General features: G+C 41.2%; 1 protein-coding gene across 1 annotated transcript; it reads left to right on the top strand.

Moving 5' to 3' along the window:
• The first annotated feature begins 24 nt into the window (after positions 1–24).
• Positions 25–14,823, top strand: LOC139938056 (zinc metalloproteinase nas-14-like). The gene is made up of 9 exons (XM_071933414.1): positions 25–175; positions 2,354–2,461; positions 2,708–3,219; positions 5,494–5,626; positions 6,815–6,887; positions 7,316–7,507; positions 9,667–9,789; positions 13,284–13,422; positions 14,103–14,823. The coding sequence occupies exons 3-7, from the start codon at positions 3,189–3,191 to the stop codon at positions 9,778–9,780; spliced, it is 543 nt and encodes a 180-aa protein (XP_071789515.1). The 5' UTR covers positions 25–175; positions 2,354–2,461; positions 2,708–3,188; the 3' UTR covers positions 9,781–9,789; positions 13,284–13,422; positions 14,103–14,823.
• The last annotated feature ends 324 nt before the right edge of the window (positions 14,824–15,147 follow it).

The following is a 15,147-nucleotide window of genomic DNA, read 5'->3' as shown; positions in this document are numbered from 1 at the left end:
GCTAAGTACAATCGTTAGGGGGCGTTGTTAAAATTATCCGGAAAATAAAGAGAGAGAGAGGTAAAAAGCAAAATTACCATCATATGCCTTCAAAAACTAGCTGCCAGTCTCGAAAGTGTCATACAGATTGTTTTGTTAGTTATTTGTGGAGCTGGTGGTGTTGAATTATCAACTGGTAAGTGTCCGTATGCTATGCCTTTGATTAATCAGATACAATTCATTGTAAAAAACAAAAAATTAAATTTAAATTGTATTTTTTATTTAATTTTATTTATTTTAGATAACCCTAACCCTCTATTTATGCCCTATAGCCTGAACATCTGACATCATTCTTTGAGGCTTGTGAATAGACCTTATGGTATTATGCATTGACGTCATCCAGCCGCCATCTTGAGGTCAAACGGTGACGAAACAATCGAAACGCACATCATAAAAATTCATAGATTGGCCGATGAACAACCTCCCTTTGACCTCAAGGCGGGGGCGCCGTCCGTACTGAAATGACGTCATGTGCATTTATAAGGTCTATAAAAAAAAATAACGCCAGAGACCGGCTTCAAAAACCAGCGTGTAGTTTGACCTTTGACCTCACATAGAGATACGCACAAATTCTACACCAACATTACCAATATCCACCATGCATGTACTGTATTCCTGTAAACACCACACACGTCAATGCACGTGGATGCGGACGACCGAAAAAAAGTTTTCCATATGTATCTGTGTTTTGATTGGCCAACCGAGGTGACCTCAGACCAATCAAAACAAACCCAGCTATGGTAGCTTTCATTCACTGCATTTATCCAATGGTATCATTGTCATGATTGTTGGGTGCGATCGGTCAATCTGCGCGATCAACCGATCGCGCTGCGCTATCGACCGATCGTGCTGCGCTATTGAAATATCTATTGGTCGCGCAGCAATCGTTGATCGCGCAACAATTGGTAGATCGCGCAACAATCGGTAGATCACGCAACAATTGGTCGATCGCGCAACAATCGGTCGATCGCGCAACATTCGGCAACGAGCATTGTTGGCCAGGCATAGACCCCTTTACAAACAGGAAAAAGCAATGCATTCTGATTTCTGGGATAGGATGCGATGTTTTCGGAAATTCTTCTCGCATAGAACGTGCATTAGTTGCTATAACGTAACCCTCCTCCCGACGACCGCCAGGCCGAAGGGTTATGAGATTCTTTTGATCGGCAAATGACAATCTGGTCCAACACGTATAATTTCGACAGCTAGTCACCAGATTTGCCCCATTTTTACCACTTCCAAAAATCATGACACAAATTCTAAGGGCACGAACTTAAAGGAACGCGTTGCATTGGATCGGTCGAGTTGGTCTTTGAAAAGCGTTTGTAACCGTTTTTTTATAAAATGCATATGGGTAGAAAGATATTGTAAAAGTAGAATACAGTGATCCACACAAACATGCCTCGAAATTGCACGGTTTTCCTTTTACCTCGTCGACTAACACGGTCGGCCATTTATGGGGGTCAAGTTTTTGACTCCCATAAATGGCCGACCGTGTTAGTTCGCACAGTAAAAGGAAAACCACGCAATTCCGAGGCAAACTTGTGTGGATCATTGTATTCTACTTTTAAAACATCTTTCCAACCATATGCATTGTATAAAAAACCGGTTACAAACCCTTTTTATAGACCAACTCGTCCGATCCAAGGCAACGTGTTCCTTTAATCATCAATCATCAATGTCTAATGAACACTCAAAACACCATTGAGAAAATATTTTTGAAGAAAAAGGACAAAAACTTGTTTATATTTTGAACCTGTCGCATCGCTTTGCAAACGCATTATTTTGTTGTTGGGCTAAACCATTCTGTGAAAGGGGCGTTACAATGTTGCAGTGCGTGTGTGCGCTGTCCGTTTGCATTGCATGCCGTTCACTCATACATGTAATGGCGGGCACGCACTGCAGCACTGTTTTTTAGACTCATTTGATTGTTGTCATCAAAATGCATGAGTGATTTATGCAAAAAAATCATCATTTTATAAATGTTTGAGCATTACCTAAATGTATGACAGGAAACTTTATTCTGTGATTAAGCCTGATAAAAATACAGACTGTGAGTAAACAGCAGAGCTTCTGTCACCGATTGAGCTTGTACAGTCTCGCGGTAAACGGTATACAAAGTTTGGGTTCGAAAACATATGAGGGTAAATAACATATAAACAATTGACCCCCTAAGATATAACTATAGGTTTATTTATTATTCATTGTGCGAAATAATAATAATTTTGAAGCCTTATAATATAGCGCATGTATTTCATGTATTTATTCCCAACCGTTCTTTTGTGTTTTTGTGTATTGTTCACTGTGTGCGAAGGACGAGGTCGTCCAACTGGACTTTTCAGTATTCATAATAGAGGGCTACAACTGCTTCTATGACAAGATGAAGATGATGACGGGCGATTTCGGCGGAGTATCCAGACGAGTAAGTATAGACTCCCTCATATGACATCACAATACCCAAACAGCGCCCTCACTGTAGACTTGACTCAAGTTGCGTTCTCGTGTGAGAGGTTAGCATGCGGTCTAAACAGGTTGGGGAATGCTGAGCATATCACAAAACAATAATTGTCTGTCGATGACACGGGGTGGGACTTGAGTCAAGTCTACCCTCACTGAAGTCACGAAGACGTGCCTATCATTCATCATCATCATTCTCTTGATCCATCAGGGGGATGTAGAACAGCCCAACCAATGCGCTCTGCTGCCGAGTGCCACAGCTGCCCAGCCCGGAACTCGAAGTCTGCTTCCAGTTGGCCGACCCAGGTGCTGCGAGGTGGGCCTCTTGGCCTCTTCCAGGCTGGGCAGGGGCGGGATCCTCCCCATGTTCGATGTCAGCTTGAGGGCCACATGGGCAGGTGTATTGTCTGGGAGCCGTCTGACATGGCCAAAGAGGGAATGACGTCTCCGGGAGATAGTCACACGGATATGATCCTCAATGCCGGTGGTCTCCGAGATTGTTGCGTTAGTGATGAAATCAGACCACCGGACGCCAAGATTGCGTGGCTGACACCTGAGGCTGGAAGGCTTGGAGCTTTCGTGTGTCATCAGCTTGGAGTGTCCATGTTCCTGAGCCGTAGAGTAAGACGGGGCGGACACAGGTCGTAAATACCCTCAGCTTGGTTGTGAGCTATCATTGGCTGAGAGTTATTATGGCCCCAGCGTTGGCGACCAGAAGCAAGGGTAAGTTTCACGCGTATTCGAACTTCCAGGACCAAGTTGGTCCCACCACGTATGGTCTTTTTTAAAATAAACATGTTTAATGCGAGATTCTGTTTCTTCAAATATTTTAAATTTACTGTGGCGGTTTGTGGTTATGAATTATTGTTTCATAATGTACGGAAAGGGAACATTTTAGACACACATGTAGTATGAAAGTAAAAAAAAAAACCTTTGAGAAACACGTTGCCTTGCATCAGTCGCATTGAAAAGTGTTTGTAACCGTTTGTTATAAAATGCACATGGTTGGAAAGATGGTTTAAAAGTAGAATACAATGATCCACACAAACACGCCTTGAAATTGCACAGTTTTCCTTTTACCTCGTCGATGAACACGGTCAGCCATTTATGGGAGTAAAAGTTTTTACTCCCATAAATGGCCAAGCGTCTTAGTTTGCAAAGTAAAATGGAAACCAAACAAATTCGAGGCAAAACTTTTTCTAAACTACCGTTTCATGTTAAAATGTGCGTATTTCTCCCCATTGTAAAACAATTTGCATGCAAGAGCCGCCGGAGCGAGGTATGTTTTGGAAAGCATTGTGGGCACGGGTTGGCTTTAGTAGGGCCTACAATCGTTTTGACAAGAAAGTTGAAATTCGACAGATAATTTTGAAGACATCAATATCAAATAACAAGCAAATAATACCACAATTTATGCCTTCATAAAGCTGCCAGTCTATGAAGTGTCGCCATCGTACCAGGATAACATAAAATAATGATATAAAAATGCAAAAAATAATTATATATCGAATAAATTAAACCCATATGAAATTACTTTGCGATAAAAAAGTGTAATTGTCCATGATATAAAAACAAGAAATTCATGAAGAATACAGCTGTATTGAATATATTAATTAAAACAAATGATAAAAACAAGAAGTAAATGAATAACACGGAAGTTTAGTATTGAATATATTAATTTAAAAAACAAATTAAACATTCTAAATTAATTAAAACAAACTTTTTAAACGAATAGAACATTAATGGGTGAGCACGAAATACAAATAATTTAATAGTAATCGGTTTCTCAAAATGCTGGTACCATTAGGTTCAACAACTTGCATGTATTTTCTTGATAAATATCAAGTCGGTTTAGTAATTTGTAGAGTGTCATGGCCGAGTGGTTAAGAGCATCGAATTCAAGTTCTGGTGCTAATTCACCGGAGTGTGGGTTCGAATCCCGGTCGTGACACTTGTGTCCTTGAGCAAGATACTTTACTATAATTGCTTCTCTTCACCCAGGGGTATAAATGGGTACCTGCGAGGGTAGAGGTTGATGTTGTGAATGAAAAGCTTTCGGAGCGCCACGGCAGCTCGGGGCTGTATACTCCCTAATGGGAGCTGAGAAAGATTAAAGGGATGTTTATTGGCCCAATGACCAGGGGACTAATGTAAAGCGCATTGATACAGTTTATTGTGAAATGCGCTATATAAGAACTTGTTATTATTATTATTATTATTATTATTTGCTTCTAACAGTAAACTATACGGTACTCGCCAGTATCGGGCCAATAAAGATATGTTTGATGGGTTACACTACAAGCAACTGTTTGTTAGCAAAAACCCTAATTCTGAATAGTTCTCTTAACTTATGCGATCGGGAGTCGTCATCATCTGAATAAAATTAAAGTGCCATGTCACAAGTAAACATTTTGATTGGTACTCTGCTCTTGACTGCTAAGTGGAAACTGTTACAACAACATTTTCTGATGATAAGCTGCTCTATGAAATTGGGCCCTTGTTGGTGCATTACTGACCCCTTTTTCAGGGCAAAGTTTGAAACAAGAAGTTATTGAAATATTTCAAGGAGGGTGTCGTCCCCCCAAAAAGTTGTGTCCAATTGAAGGCCGTTTTGATTGAATATCATTGAAAGTCAGGAATGAAACGTTTTTCTAAAATGTTACAACCCGAGGCTTGTTGATATTCTTGAAGATTCAGTGATGAGATTTGTCAGACTTTTATCTGAATTCAGACTTTTTACGTCGGCCTGATGATAAAAATCAAACATTGTTTCTGTCCAAATTCAAAGAAATCATGTTCTTTGGTCTTCTTGTCTAGTGCTGCTGATATAATGTTCCTGAAAGCTCCTTGGAATCGTTTCTTCCGGGGGTTACCAAAAGGTGGAAATACCATAATTTCAAGGAACCTCCTAAAATTTGGATCCTAGTTTCATTTTATTGGTTACCACTGACTCTCGCATCTGAAGACTGATATCGCAGGGTATTTCGTTCGTTACAGACAGCGTTATCAAGCAGGTTTTTTTGGAGGCGGTTGCAATCTACAAGGAGCACACGGTTGTATCATTTGAGGAGGCGCTTGATGACTACAGTGGCACTACAGTCCCTATTGTTATATATGGACTCAACGTCGGGTAATACAAAATATTTCTATCTCTCAATGATGTGACTTTTGACAGAGCTGTTAATTTTAGAATACAATCTTGTGCCGTAAAGAATCTTTCTAACACTAGGTCATAGCCGTGACACTTGTGTCTTAAAGCAAGATACTTAAAGTCACCTGGAAATAGAATTTTTGTGTTCCAACATTAGAGTATGTTAATGAACAAGTTGATTGGGGGTGACTCCGCCTACCCCTTTTGTGACGTCAATCAAGGCAGACTTTGCCTCGATCGAACATCGAACACATGTACATGTACGTGCAAGTACATGCAAGTCCTAGTCGTGAGTTTGTATGTTCCGAAAGAAGGTTTATTTCTTGCATTTTTCTGGCAATGTCGACCAGGTGTATTGCTGCTGGTGTATTGCTGCTGGAGGCAACAAAACAACTAAAAATGGGGTCAGTTTGCAAAGTGGTCCGGTCCGACGTCTTTTCCAGCGCTGTGCAGGAAACACTTCGAGCCGTCATGCTTCAAATATCACGCCTCGATTGACGTCACGAACAGCGCCCTCTCGGGTCGGGCCTACTTTTAAGTTTGTTAATAAAATGGAAACTTAATTTTTAGAACCTTAGTCAACTGTTTATTCATATTCTACTCATCAAAACACAAATTTAAGTGACAAAAGCTTTATTTTGACAAAATACCACTTACAGGTGACTTTAACCATTGCTTCGTCCTTCGAATGAGATGTTAAGCCGTTGGTCCCATGTGTTGTGTAACACATTTAAAAGAACTCAGTGCACAATAACGAGAAGGGGTTCGCCCCGGTGTTCCTGGCTGTGGCTGCTGTATGCACCGTAGCACCTTTGTAAACCCATAAGGTGCTAAATAATTGGGTCTCAGAATTCATCATTAACCTATCTTTCTGAAAGTTTGTCTATACTCAGTGCCCTAACTACATTGTTTGGGAGATACGTGCGCTATATAAGACTTCGCTATTACTATTATTTTACTTATTTTACTTTATTTTATTACCTTCATTCCACAAATACATAAACAAATGACATTGGTGCAAAAGGGAAACCCCGGGCAGGCACACAGAATTAAATAAAAAACCAAAAGACAAGGGACAAGCTATTGTCCCTCTTTTTTTATATAGCTACTATAGCTATTTTATGTATCCTTAATTGTTGTTGTAATAGTTTTTATCGTACTTTGTAGATGCTCCAGTAGTGTAGGATACAGCGGATCTCAGGGACAAAATATGAAACTACAAACAGGACGGTGTCAATCGGTATGCTTAAACATTTTTTTATATACCTTTTAACAATTTTGAGTTTGCGGAGTGGATTTTGTGGACCATATCAAGGTCAATGTGAATTCAATGTGAACTCAATGAACACAATAAAGCCTAATTTGGGCGAGATTTGATTTAAAACAAAAAGAGATTTGTGTTTAAATGGAAATGCCAAAAGAACAGAAAAAAAGAACCGTTTGTGTTGTGAGACATGATACCCTATGAGCAGTTAGTGGAAACGATCCCTCATAGTTCTAGGAGTAGTCTATACGTAACCCCATAAACATTGCAGGAAAATACTGTATTTTGAAGCGCTTTGAGCGTTACTGAGTGACGGATATTATGAGCAGTATTTTACCAGAAACCGCCATAATATTATTTGAAAATATGATTCAGAAATTTAATTTCAAACACAACCCCTTCAGATTAGTGTTATACCCCATGAGATCGGCCACGCCCTTGGGCGTTTCCACGAGCATAACCGAAGTGACCGAGATGACTATGTCACAATAAATGAGACCAACATCCTCTATGGATTTGAACACAACTTCAAGAAGGTTGACCAACCGCTACTTGCCCCGTATGATATTCAGTCCATCATGCACTATCATCATAGTGTAAGTATTTTACACAAGTTTTATTTTTACCTGTTGGAATAATTCTGTGTTATTTCTACACCGATATAGTTCAGTGAGTCGGGATGCATACAAAATGCGCGTAACTGGATACTATGAGTAATACTCAAAATAATTGTTGGCATAAAAACTTGCTTGGTAACAAAAAAACAAGCAATGGAGAGCTGTTGATTGTATATAAAACATTGTGAGAAACTGCTCCCTCTGAAAAAAATAATGTAGTTTTTGAGAAAGAAGTTTATTTCTCACTAAAATATTTGAATTGAGTTCAAGACCTCGGCTGAGGTTTTAAATCGCTCGCAACTTCGACGACCAATTCACCTGTTTGTTATTTTATGCATGTTGAGATACACAAAGTGAAAAGACTGTCTTTGACAATGACCAAAAGTGCCCTTAAACTGGGGACTACGTAACTTATAAGGTGATGTAAGTTTGAGGTAGCACAATTGTGTAAATCTGAAAATTGTGTTGGGTTCTCAAAAGAAAAGAATCGTTGGTTGACTACTCTTTTCTCATGTATTTTCTCAAGTAGTTTTAAAGACTTCCAATATCTCAATAATCCTATTATTTCTTCCAAATTGCAAGTTGTTCGCTCGCACGGAGGGGTTATAAACATGAGTTATGGCTCCCCGAGTTAAAAAAAACACAAAGAAAACAAAACAAAAACATATGATAATTAATATGTTAACAATAAATAATAATAAATAAATAAGTCCTTCCACCCCACCCCCCCCCCTCCCAATTACTCAGCCTTCGTCTTAGTAAACCAAAGTTGTCATAGAAGAATAACACTTTTCATGTAAATTAAACTCCTCTGAGGGACTACTGGATTAAATTGCGGTCAGGTGTAGTTTCTTGAAAATGGCTAACACAAAATGTTGGTGCAGGTTGTCGGAACATAGGGGTGTCGGAACATAGGGGTGTCGGAACATAAGGGTGTTGGAACATAGGGGTGTCGGAACATAGGGGTGTTGGAACATAGGGGTGTTGGAACATAGGGGTGTTGGAACATAGGGGTGTCGGAACATAGGGATGTTGGAACATAGAGCAGTCACCGGCCGTATTCATATAAATTAAACTCCTCTGAGGGACTACTGGATTAAATTGCGGTCAGGTGTAGTTTCTTGAAAATGGCTAACACAAAATGTTGGTGCAGGTTGTCGGAACATAGGGGTGTCGGAACATAGGGGTGTCGGAACATAGGGGTGTCGGAACATAGGGGTGTCGGAACATAGGGGTGTCGGAACATAGGGGTGTCGGAACATAGGGATGTTGGAATATAGAGCAGTCACCGGCCGTAAACAGTCACCTGAAAGGGAAACTTTGGAACGCTAGGTGGCAGCAGACTTCAGGTAATCTGCCCTTTGCTTACATGGTTCTGAGTATGCGCACATTACAGAGAACAAAGGATTTCACCTGGTAAGTCTGCTGCAGGCACCTACATTCACATGCGTTTCTGACAGGCGAGATACTAATACACTGCTCATAATATGAGAAATTAAACACTAAGTTTTCACCATAATTTCAACATCGCATAGGCCTACTGGGCACACCATGGTGGACATTCCTTTGATACACTATTTCAAGTCAATATGTGGTTTTAACTCTCTACCCTATGCGGACCTTTTTTGTTGTCACTTACACACTTACACACGTACGCAGCGTCGCAAACACTCTCTTTGTATACATGTACTTCTTTGTTCTATCTGTACAAGAGAAATCATGTTCTTCAGCACTATAAAAACCACTAGTGAAAACTGGCCTCGTACATGTATAAGTCCACACAGTGTTTCAAGTCCTTGTGATTTCTCTCTTCTCAAATCCAGACTTCGTTTCTAAACACTTCAACCCACCCACACCCCAATAAGTACCCCTGTATTTTCCCCCATTATATTTGCAAAGCTACAATCCCGGGCATCTCGGCATGGGCTCCCACATCTCGCCCCACCCCCCTGAACCCCCTTTCAATATTGGCTCTCATTGCGCGGTCTTCTGCAATCCAGTCAACATTGAGCGGGGGATCGACAGGGGACGGGAATGTTTATTGCTAGGGAGCCATGGAATATTGACATTGCGAATGTGTGGCCAAAGTATTTTGGCCGGGATTGTAAAGGTATTTCCCATTCTTTTGGTTGATACAGCCATGTGTCCTGACGACCTTTGGGATCGGTGTAAGCGTGGTGGAGTTCCTAACAAGCATTGTTCATGCAACTGCCTGCCAGAATTTGAAGGCCCTTACTGCGAACTCGTCGTAACTCAAACAGGTACGAAAATGAGAATTAACTCCCTGTTTCTGTGTGTATTCTTTTGTAGTTTTGTATCTTTATTGGTGCGCATCTTTTTAATTTTATATTCTGGTTTAAAAAGTCATATATATAGAGCAAGAGGTAAGCAGCTACAAAAGACTGGTGACATAACTACATTCACACTTAAACAAGAATTAAACATTTTTACATACAGTGTAAAGAGACCTGTAAAAAGGAGACCTGCAAGGACAACACCACCAAAGTGCTTAGAGCATTTAAAGGGCAATACAAATCTTCATTGTTAATATCAACAAATCAAAGTATGACTTCCAGAATTTTGAATTTTTCATTCTACAGAATAATGTAGAGATACTCTCCCCCAGGACCCCGCGATCAGGTTGATATTATTATATCCAGTGGCCTGAGTAGTCTAAACACTAACTCCATACTTTTTTTTCAGGGAGGCTCGTGAATAAGCGCCAGATAGACATACCGGCCTTGCCATCTGATCCTACAGATTTAACTTTAACCTCAATCGTCAATTCAAATTGCAAAAGATTTGTAGTGTACACTCATAAATGTGCGCAACAGTTACGCAAAAAATTAACTGCTACATGTATGGATACCCTGACAAACTCTGTCACTTCGGAGCAGACCATATCAGGTGCGTTCGATAAGCTTCCCTGGGTCGACCCCGCAGTGCTCACTCGGGTGAGCCCCTGACAAGAGCTAATAGACCGGCAGCCCAGAGCACTTTGGTTAAAGGAACGAGGTACCAATATTTGACTACAGGAACGTTTAGTGGATAACCTGACATAATCAGATATGGATGTCTGTTGGGGATCCCCCGCTGCATGTGGCGCATGGACCCCCAACAAAGAGGCAAAATAATGGGCTGAATCAAACATTCTAGGTACCACATGAAATCAAGTGGAAATGGGCTTTACCATAATACTAAGTAAACAAAATCAACCTCCAGACAAATTTTCTGCTGCATTAGGCCTGCCAGACACCCCCTCCCCAAAATATTTAGTGTACAAATCTATGGGTTGAAATTAACCAGTTGTCAAATTACCTCAGATTTACATGAAACTTTGTCTAACTGTTCCACTATGGCTAAAATGAACACAAACCAAAAATTAAATCCATACTCTATGTCGTTTCTGAGATACAGCCTCTTAAAATAATATGCTAAAATCTCCCCCTTTTGGAGCTCCGCCCCCGACCGACACCGCGCGTCGTGGTGGTATTCTTTTCAAACGTTAAGAGCCCGTAATTTAATAACGACACCAGCTGTGTGGCTGAAAATTGTATGCTAATTAAGTTGTGGCCATTGATTTATAATTTGGCTGCACTGGGCCTACCAGACACCCCAACCCCGGGGTTAAACATCGGAGGAACGACCTAAAACCAAGTTGAAATTACCAATAACAATATTCTTAAACCAAGGGGGTGGGGGTGTCTGGCGTGCCCAATGCACCAATTTTTTGTCTGGCGTGTTATGATACTTGTATTAAGAATAGTGTAAATTGGTCATTTCAACTTGGTTTCAGGTGGTTTCTCTGATGTTAATCCGGGGGAGGGAAGGTGTCTGCCGGGCCCAATGCAGCAAAACTTTCGTCTGGTGATTGATACTGGTATTAAGAATATTGTTATTGGTCATTTCAACTTGGTTTCAGGTGGTTCCTCTGATGCGTAAAACCCGGGGGAGTGGGGTTGTCTGCCGGGCCCAATGCAGCAAAACTTTTGTCTGGCAGTTGATAATGGTATTAAGAATATTGTTATTGGTCATTTCAACTTAATTTCAGGTGGTTCCTTTGATGTTTACCCCGGGGTAGGGGAGGTGTCTGTCGGGCCCAATGCAGCAAAACTGTTGTCTGGCAGTTGATAATGGTATTAAGAATGTTGTTATTGGTCATTTCAACTTAATTTCACTTGGTTCCTTTGATGTTTAACCCGGGGGAGGGGAGGTGTCTGCCGGGCCCAATGCAGCAAAACTTTCGTCTGGTGATTAATACTTGTATTAAGAATATTGTTATTGGTCGTTTCAACTTGGTTTCAGGTGGTTCCTTTGATGTTTAACCCGGGGAGGGTATAGGTGTCTGTCGGGCTGCGCCCAATGCAGCAAAACATTGTCTGGCGGCTGATATTGTCTTCTGTTAAGAATTGTGCATTAGGACTATTGGTAATTTCAACTTGGTTTTAGGTTGTTCCTCCGATGTTTTACCCCGGGGGTGGGGGTGTCTGTCAGGCCCAGTGCAGCCAAATTATGAATCAATGGCCACAACTTAAATAGCATACAATTTTCAGCCACACAGCTGGTGTCGTTATTAAATTACGGGCTCTTAACGTTTGAAAAGAATACCACCACGAGGCGCGGTCGTTCGGGGGCGGAGCGCCAAAAGGGGGAGATTTTAGCATTATTTAAGAGGCTGTATCTCGGAAACGATATGAATTATGGATTTAATTTTTGGTTTGTGTTCATTTTAGCCATAGTGGAACAGTTAGACAAAGTTTCATGTAAATCTGAGGTAATTTGACAACTGGTTAATTTCAACCCATAGGTTTGTACACTAAATATTTGGGGAGGGGGTGTCTGGCAGGCCTAATGCAGCAGAAAATTTGTCTGGCGGTTGATATTTTTTACTAAGCATGATGTTAACATGGTTAATGACCATTTCCACTTGATTTCATGTGGTACCTAGAATAATTGATTCAGCCCATTATTTTGCCTCTTTGTTGGGGGTCCACGTGCTACACACAGCGGGGGGTCCCTGGCAGACATCCATATCTGACTATGTCAGGTTATCCACTAAATGTTCCTGTACTCAAATATTGGTACCTCGTTCCTTTAACCAAAGTGCTCTTGGCTGCCGCTCTATAATCGAACGATCACACTCGTCCTCTCGTGGTACGTGACGTCATGCACCTCGGGTCACCCCCAAGTGACCAACTCCTCAAGTAGGGCCCAATTTCATAGAGCTGCTAAGCACAACAGTTTGCTTCAGCATGAAATTTCTTCCTTGATAAATACAGGATTACCAACCAAATTTCCATTTGTTGCATATTGCTTGTTTACTGGTATTCAGCTGCTGTTTGCCTTTCCTGAAAATCACGTGGAAATGTGGTTGGTAACCCTGTTTTTATTAAGGAAGAAATTTCATGCTAAGCAAATTTGTGTGCTTAGCAGCTCTATGAAATTGGGCCCAGGGAACTGGGGGACTGACCCGGGTGAGCCCCTGGTTGACGTCAAAGCTATTTGATCAATGGTGTCTACTGACATAAGGTTTATTGCGATGCAGAAACGCAATGCGTTGTAGGGAGGTATATGGGGCAGTTTGCTATGCGGTGTATGTTGTCATGCCTGATCCTCGCGCACGCATCGCCTATATCTTTGTGTAGGTTCAACAGCGCCCTCTCTTGATATTTTGCTATTCACGATAAACCTTATTAATGAGTTGTTTCATTTCACGAATTTAGTCCCAACCGTTCTTTTGTCTTTGTTCATATAGTGTCCGACTGACGAGGTCGTCCGACTGACGAGGTCGTCCAACTGGACTTTTCAGTATTCATCATAGAGGCCTACAGCTGCGCCTATGACAAGATGGTTATGATGACAGGTGATTTGATCACGGAAACTTACACAGACGAGTAAGTATCGTAAAGACTCCTCCATTATGACGTCACAAGACCCAAACAGCGCCCTCAGTGAGGTTATGAAGACGTACCTATCATTGGCTGAGAGTTATAATGGCCCCAGCGCTGGCGACTAATGCAAGGGGAAGTTTCACGCGCATTCAAGCTTCCAGGACCAAGTTGGTCCCACCACTTTTGATTTCTAAATTGAGATCACAATATTGTCCCACATGAACTATCAAGTTTTAAGGCCCTGCCCTAAAACAGTTGGGATACGCTAAAAACTTATTAAAAACTTATTTAACTTAACTTATTTAAACACTAAAAACACGTATTTGACGTGTTCCGGATGACCACAGAACTTACTGAACGTGTTTCTAACTTACAGCTACTGTATAATGGCGCATTGGAAGGGTTATGGGATTGGGTATATAAAATTTGGGTTCGCAGGAGGATTACCACGATGTCAAGTGCAGTCATTATTTCAATCGTCGAGAGGCACCCTCTTTATAGGCTACTAAATTTGATCCAGTGCCTTTAAGTTATACGGACAGATATAACATGTCATGATATGACAGCACTGTTTGAAACCCCATAAAGAGAGCCCTTAATTGATGGGGCAATACTAGGCCCATGACGTGGTTTCGGTCGAAAAGGCCTCCTTTATAACCAAAGTTTTTCCCTCTATATTTTAGATATTGCGATAAAGATCTGCATGGACAACAGTTGTTCTCCAAGACCAACGTTGCATTGATGGCGTTCAGGAGTGACAGCCAGGTCAACTACGATGGATATCAGATATTTTACCACTGTATTCCTCCTCCAGACTTCACGGTTCCTCCTTCAGACATGATATCAAAATAATTTCAATATACCTGCTGTGGCAGAGGATTTCGTCCCCCTGGAAGCACACAAACTTGTGCGGAAGGGTGTTTTTTCTTTCAGTATTTTCATGCAACTTTGATGACCAATTATTGAGTCCGAATGTTGTGCGGAAGGGTGTTTTTCAGAAGGGTGTTTTTTTTTCAGTATTTTCTTGCAACGTTGATGACCAATTATTGAGTCCATATGTTCACAGATTTGTTATTTTATGCATGGGATAAATTAAGATAGTGTCCTTATCAGTGCCTATAAACGTGAATAATTATGACTTTGCGTAAAAACAAACCTCAGACAAACTTGTCTTGAAGTCTTGAGATTAAAACAGTTTTTGTACTGTCGGGTCTAAGGTTCTTACAGTGTGGCAGTTTCCCCAAGCATGGACGCTACTGAAAAGTGGAAACCAGCGTTACTGAGCACTGCAAAATATTCTCTGTTAACTTATTCCATGTTAATTTTGACTGCTGTAGAGCAAGCCGGGACCTTTCCCATTCAGTTCAGTGTGTTGAAGAAAATCATTATTAAAAGCCTTCATAGAGTAGCAATGAAATAATTAATTTGTCTGATTCTTGTGTTTATTACCAGATGGTGTTACACTTCATTTTAGGGCAGTGGGTTGTGCGCGCTCGCGCCTCTGGGAAAAGGTACCTTTTTTTGGTGGTGGGGGGGGGGGGGGGGTGGTGTCTGCTGGAAATTTTGCACGTATTTCCAGTTTGACAAGAGATTCTGCCGGTTCTCCAGAGATTATGTGCCCCCCCCCCCCACCCTACCGGCGAGTTGTGTCGAATAATTCGTCATAGCGTCCTCTTTTGACCGTGGGATGGCAGGAGATTCTGTAAATGGTGAAATGACCATCTGACG

This window comes from Asterias amurensis, chromosome 6 (genome assembly GCF_032118995.1).
Source record: "Asterias amurensis chromosome 6, ASM3211899v1".
NCBI classification, from domain to species: Eukaryota; Metazoa; Echinodermata; class Asteroidea; order Forcipulatida; family Asteriidae; genus Asterias; species Asterias amurensis.
Note: the sequence above shows the minus strand (reverse complement) of the source record. Positions and strands in the feature narration are given on the sequence as shown.

What these genes read in the sequence shown, in the direction of transcription:
- LOC139938056 (XM_071933414.1), top strand. Translation starts at nt 3,189, where the DNA reads ATGGCCCCAGCGTTGGCGACCAGAAGCAAGG. An exon ending in ATATATGGACTCAACGTCGG is followed by an intron (nt 5,627 to 6,814) that starts GTAATACAAAAT and finishes CGTACTTTGTAG; the next exon opens with ATGCTCCAGTAGTGTAGGAT. An exon ending in AAACAGGACGGTGTCAATCG is followed by an intron (nt 6,888 to 7,315) that starts GTATGCTTAAAC and finishes CAACCCCTTCAG; the next exon opens with ATTAGTGTTATACCCCATGA.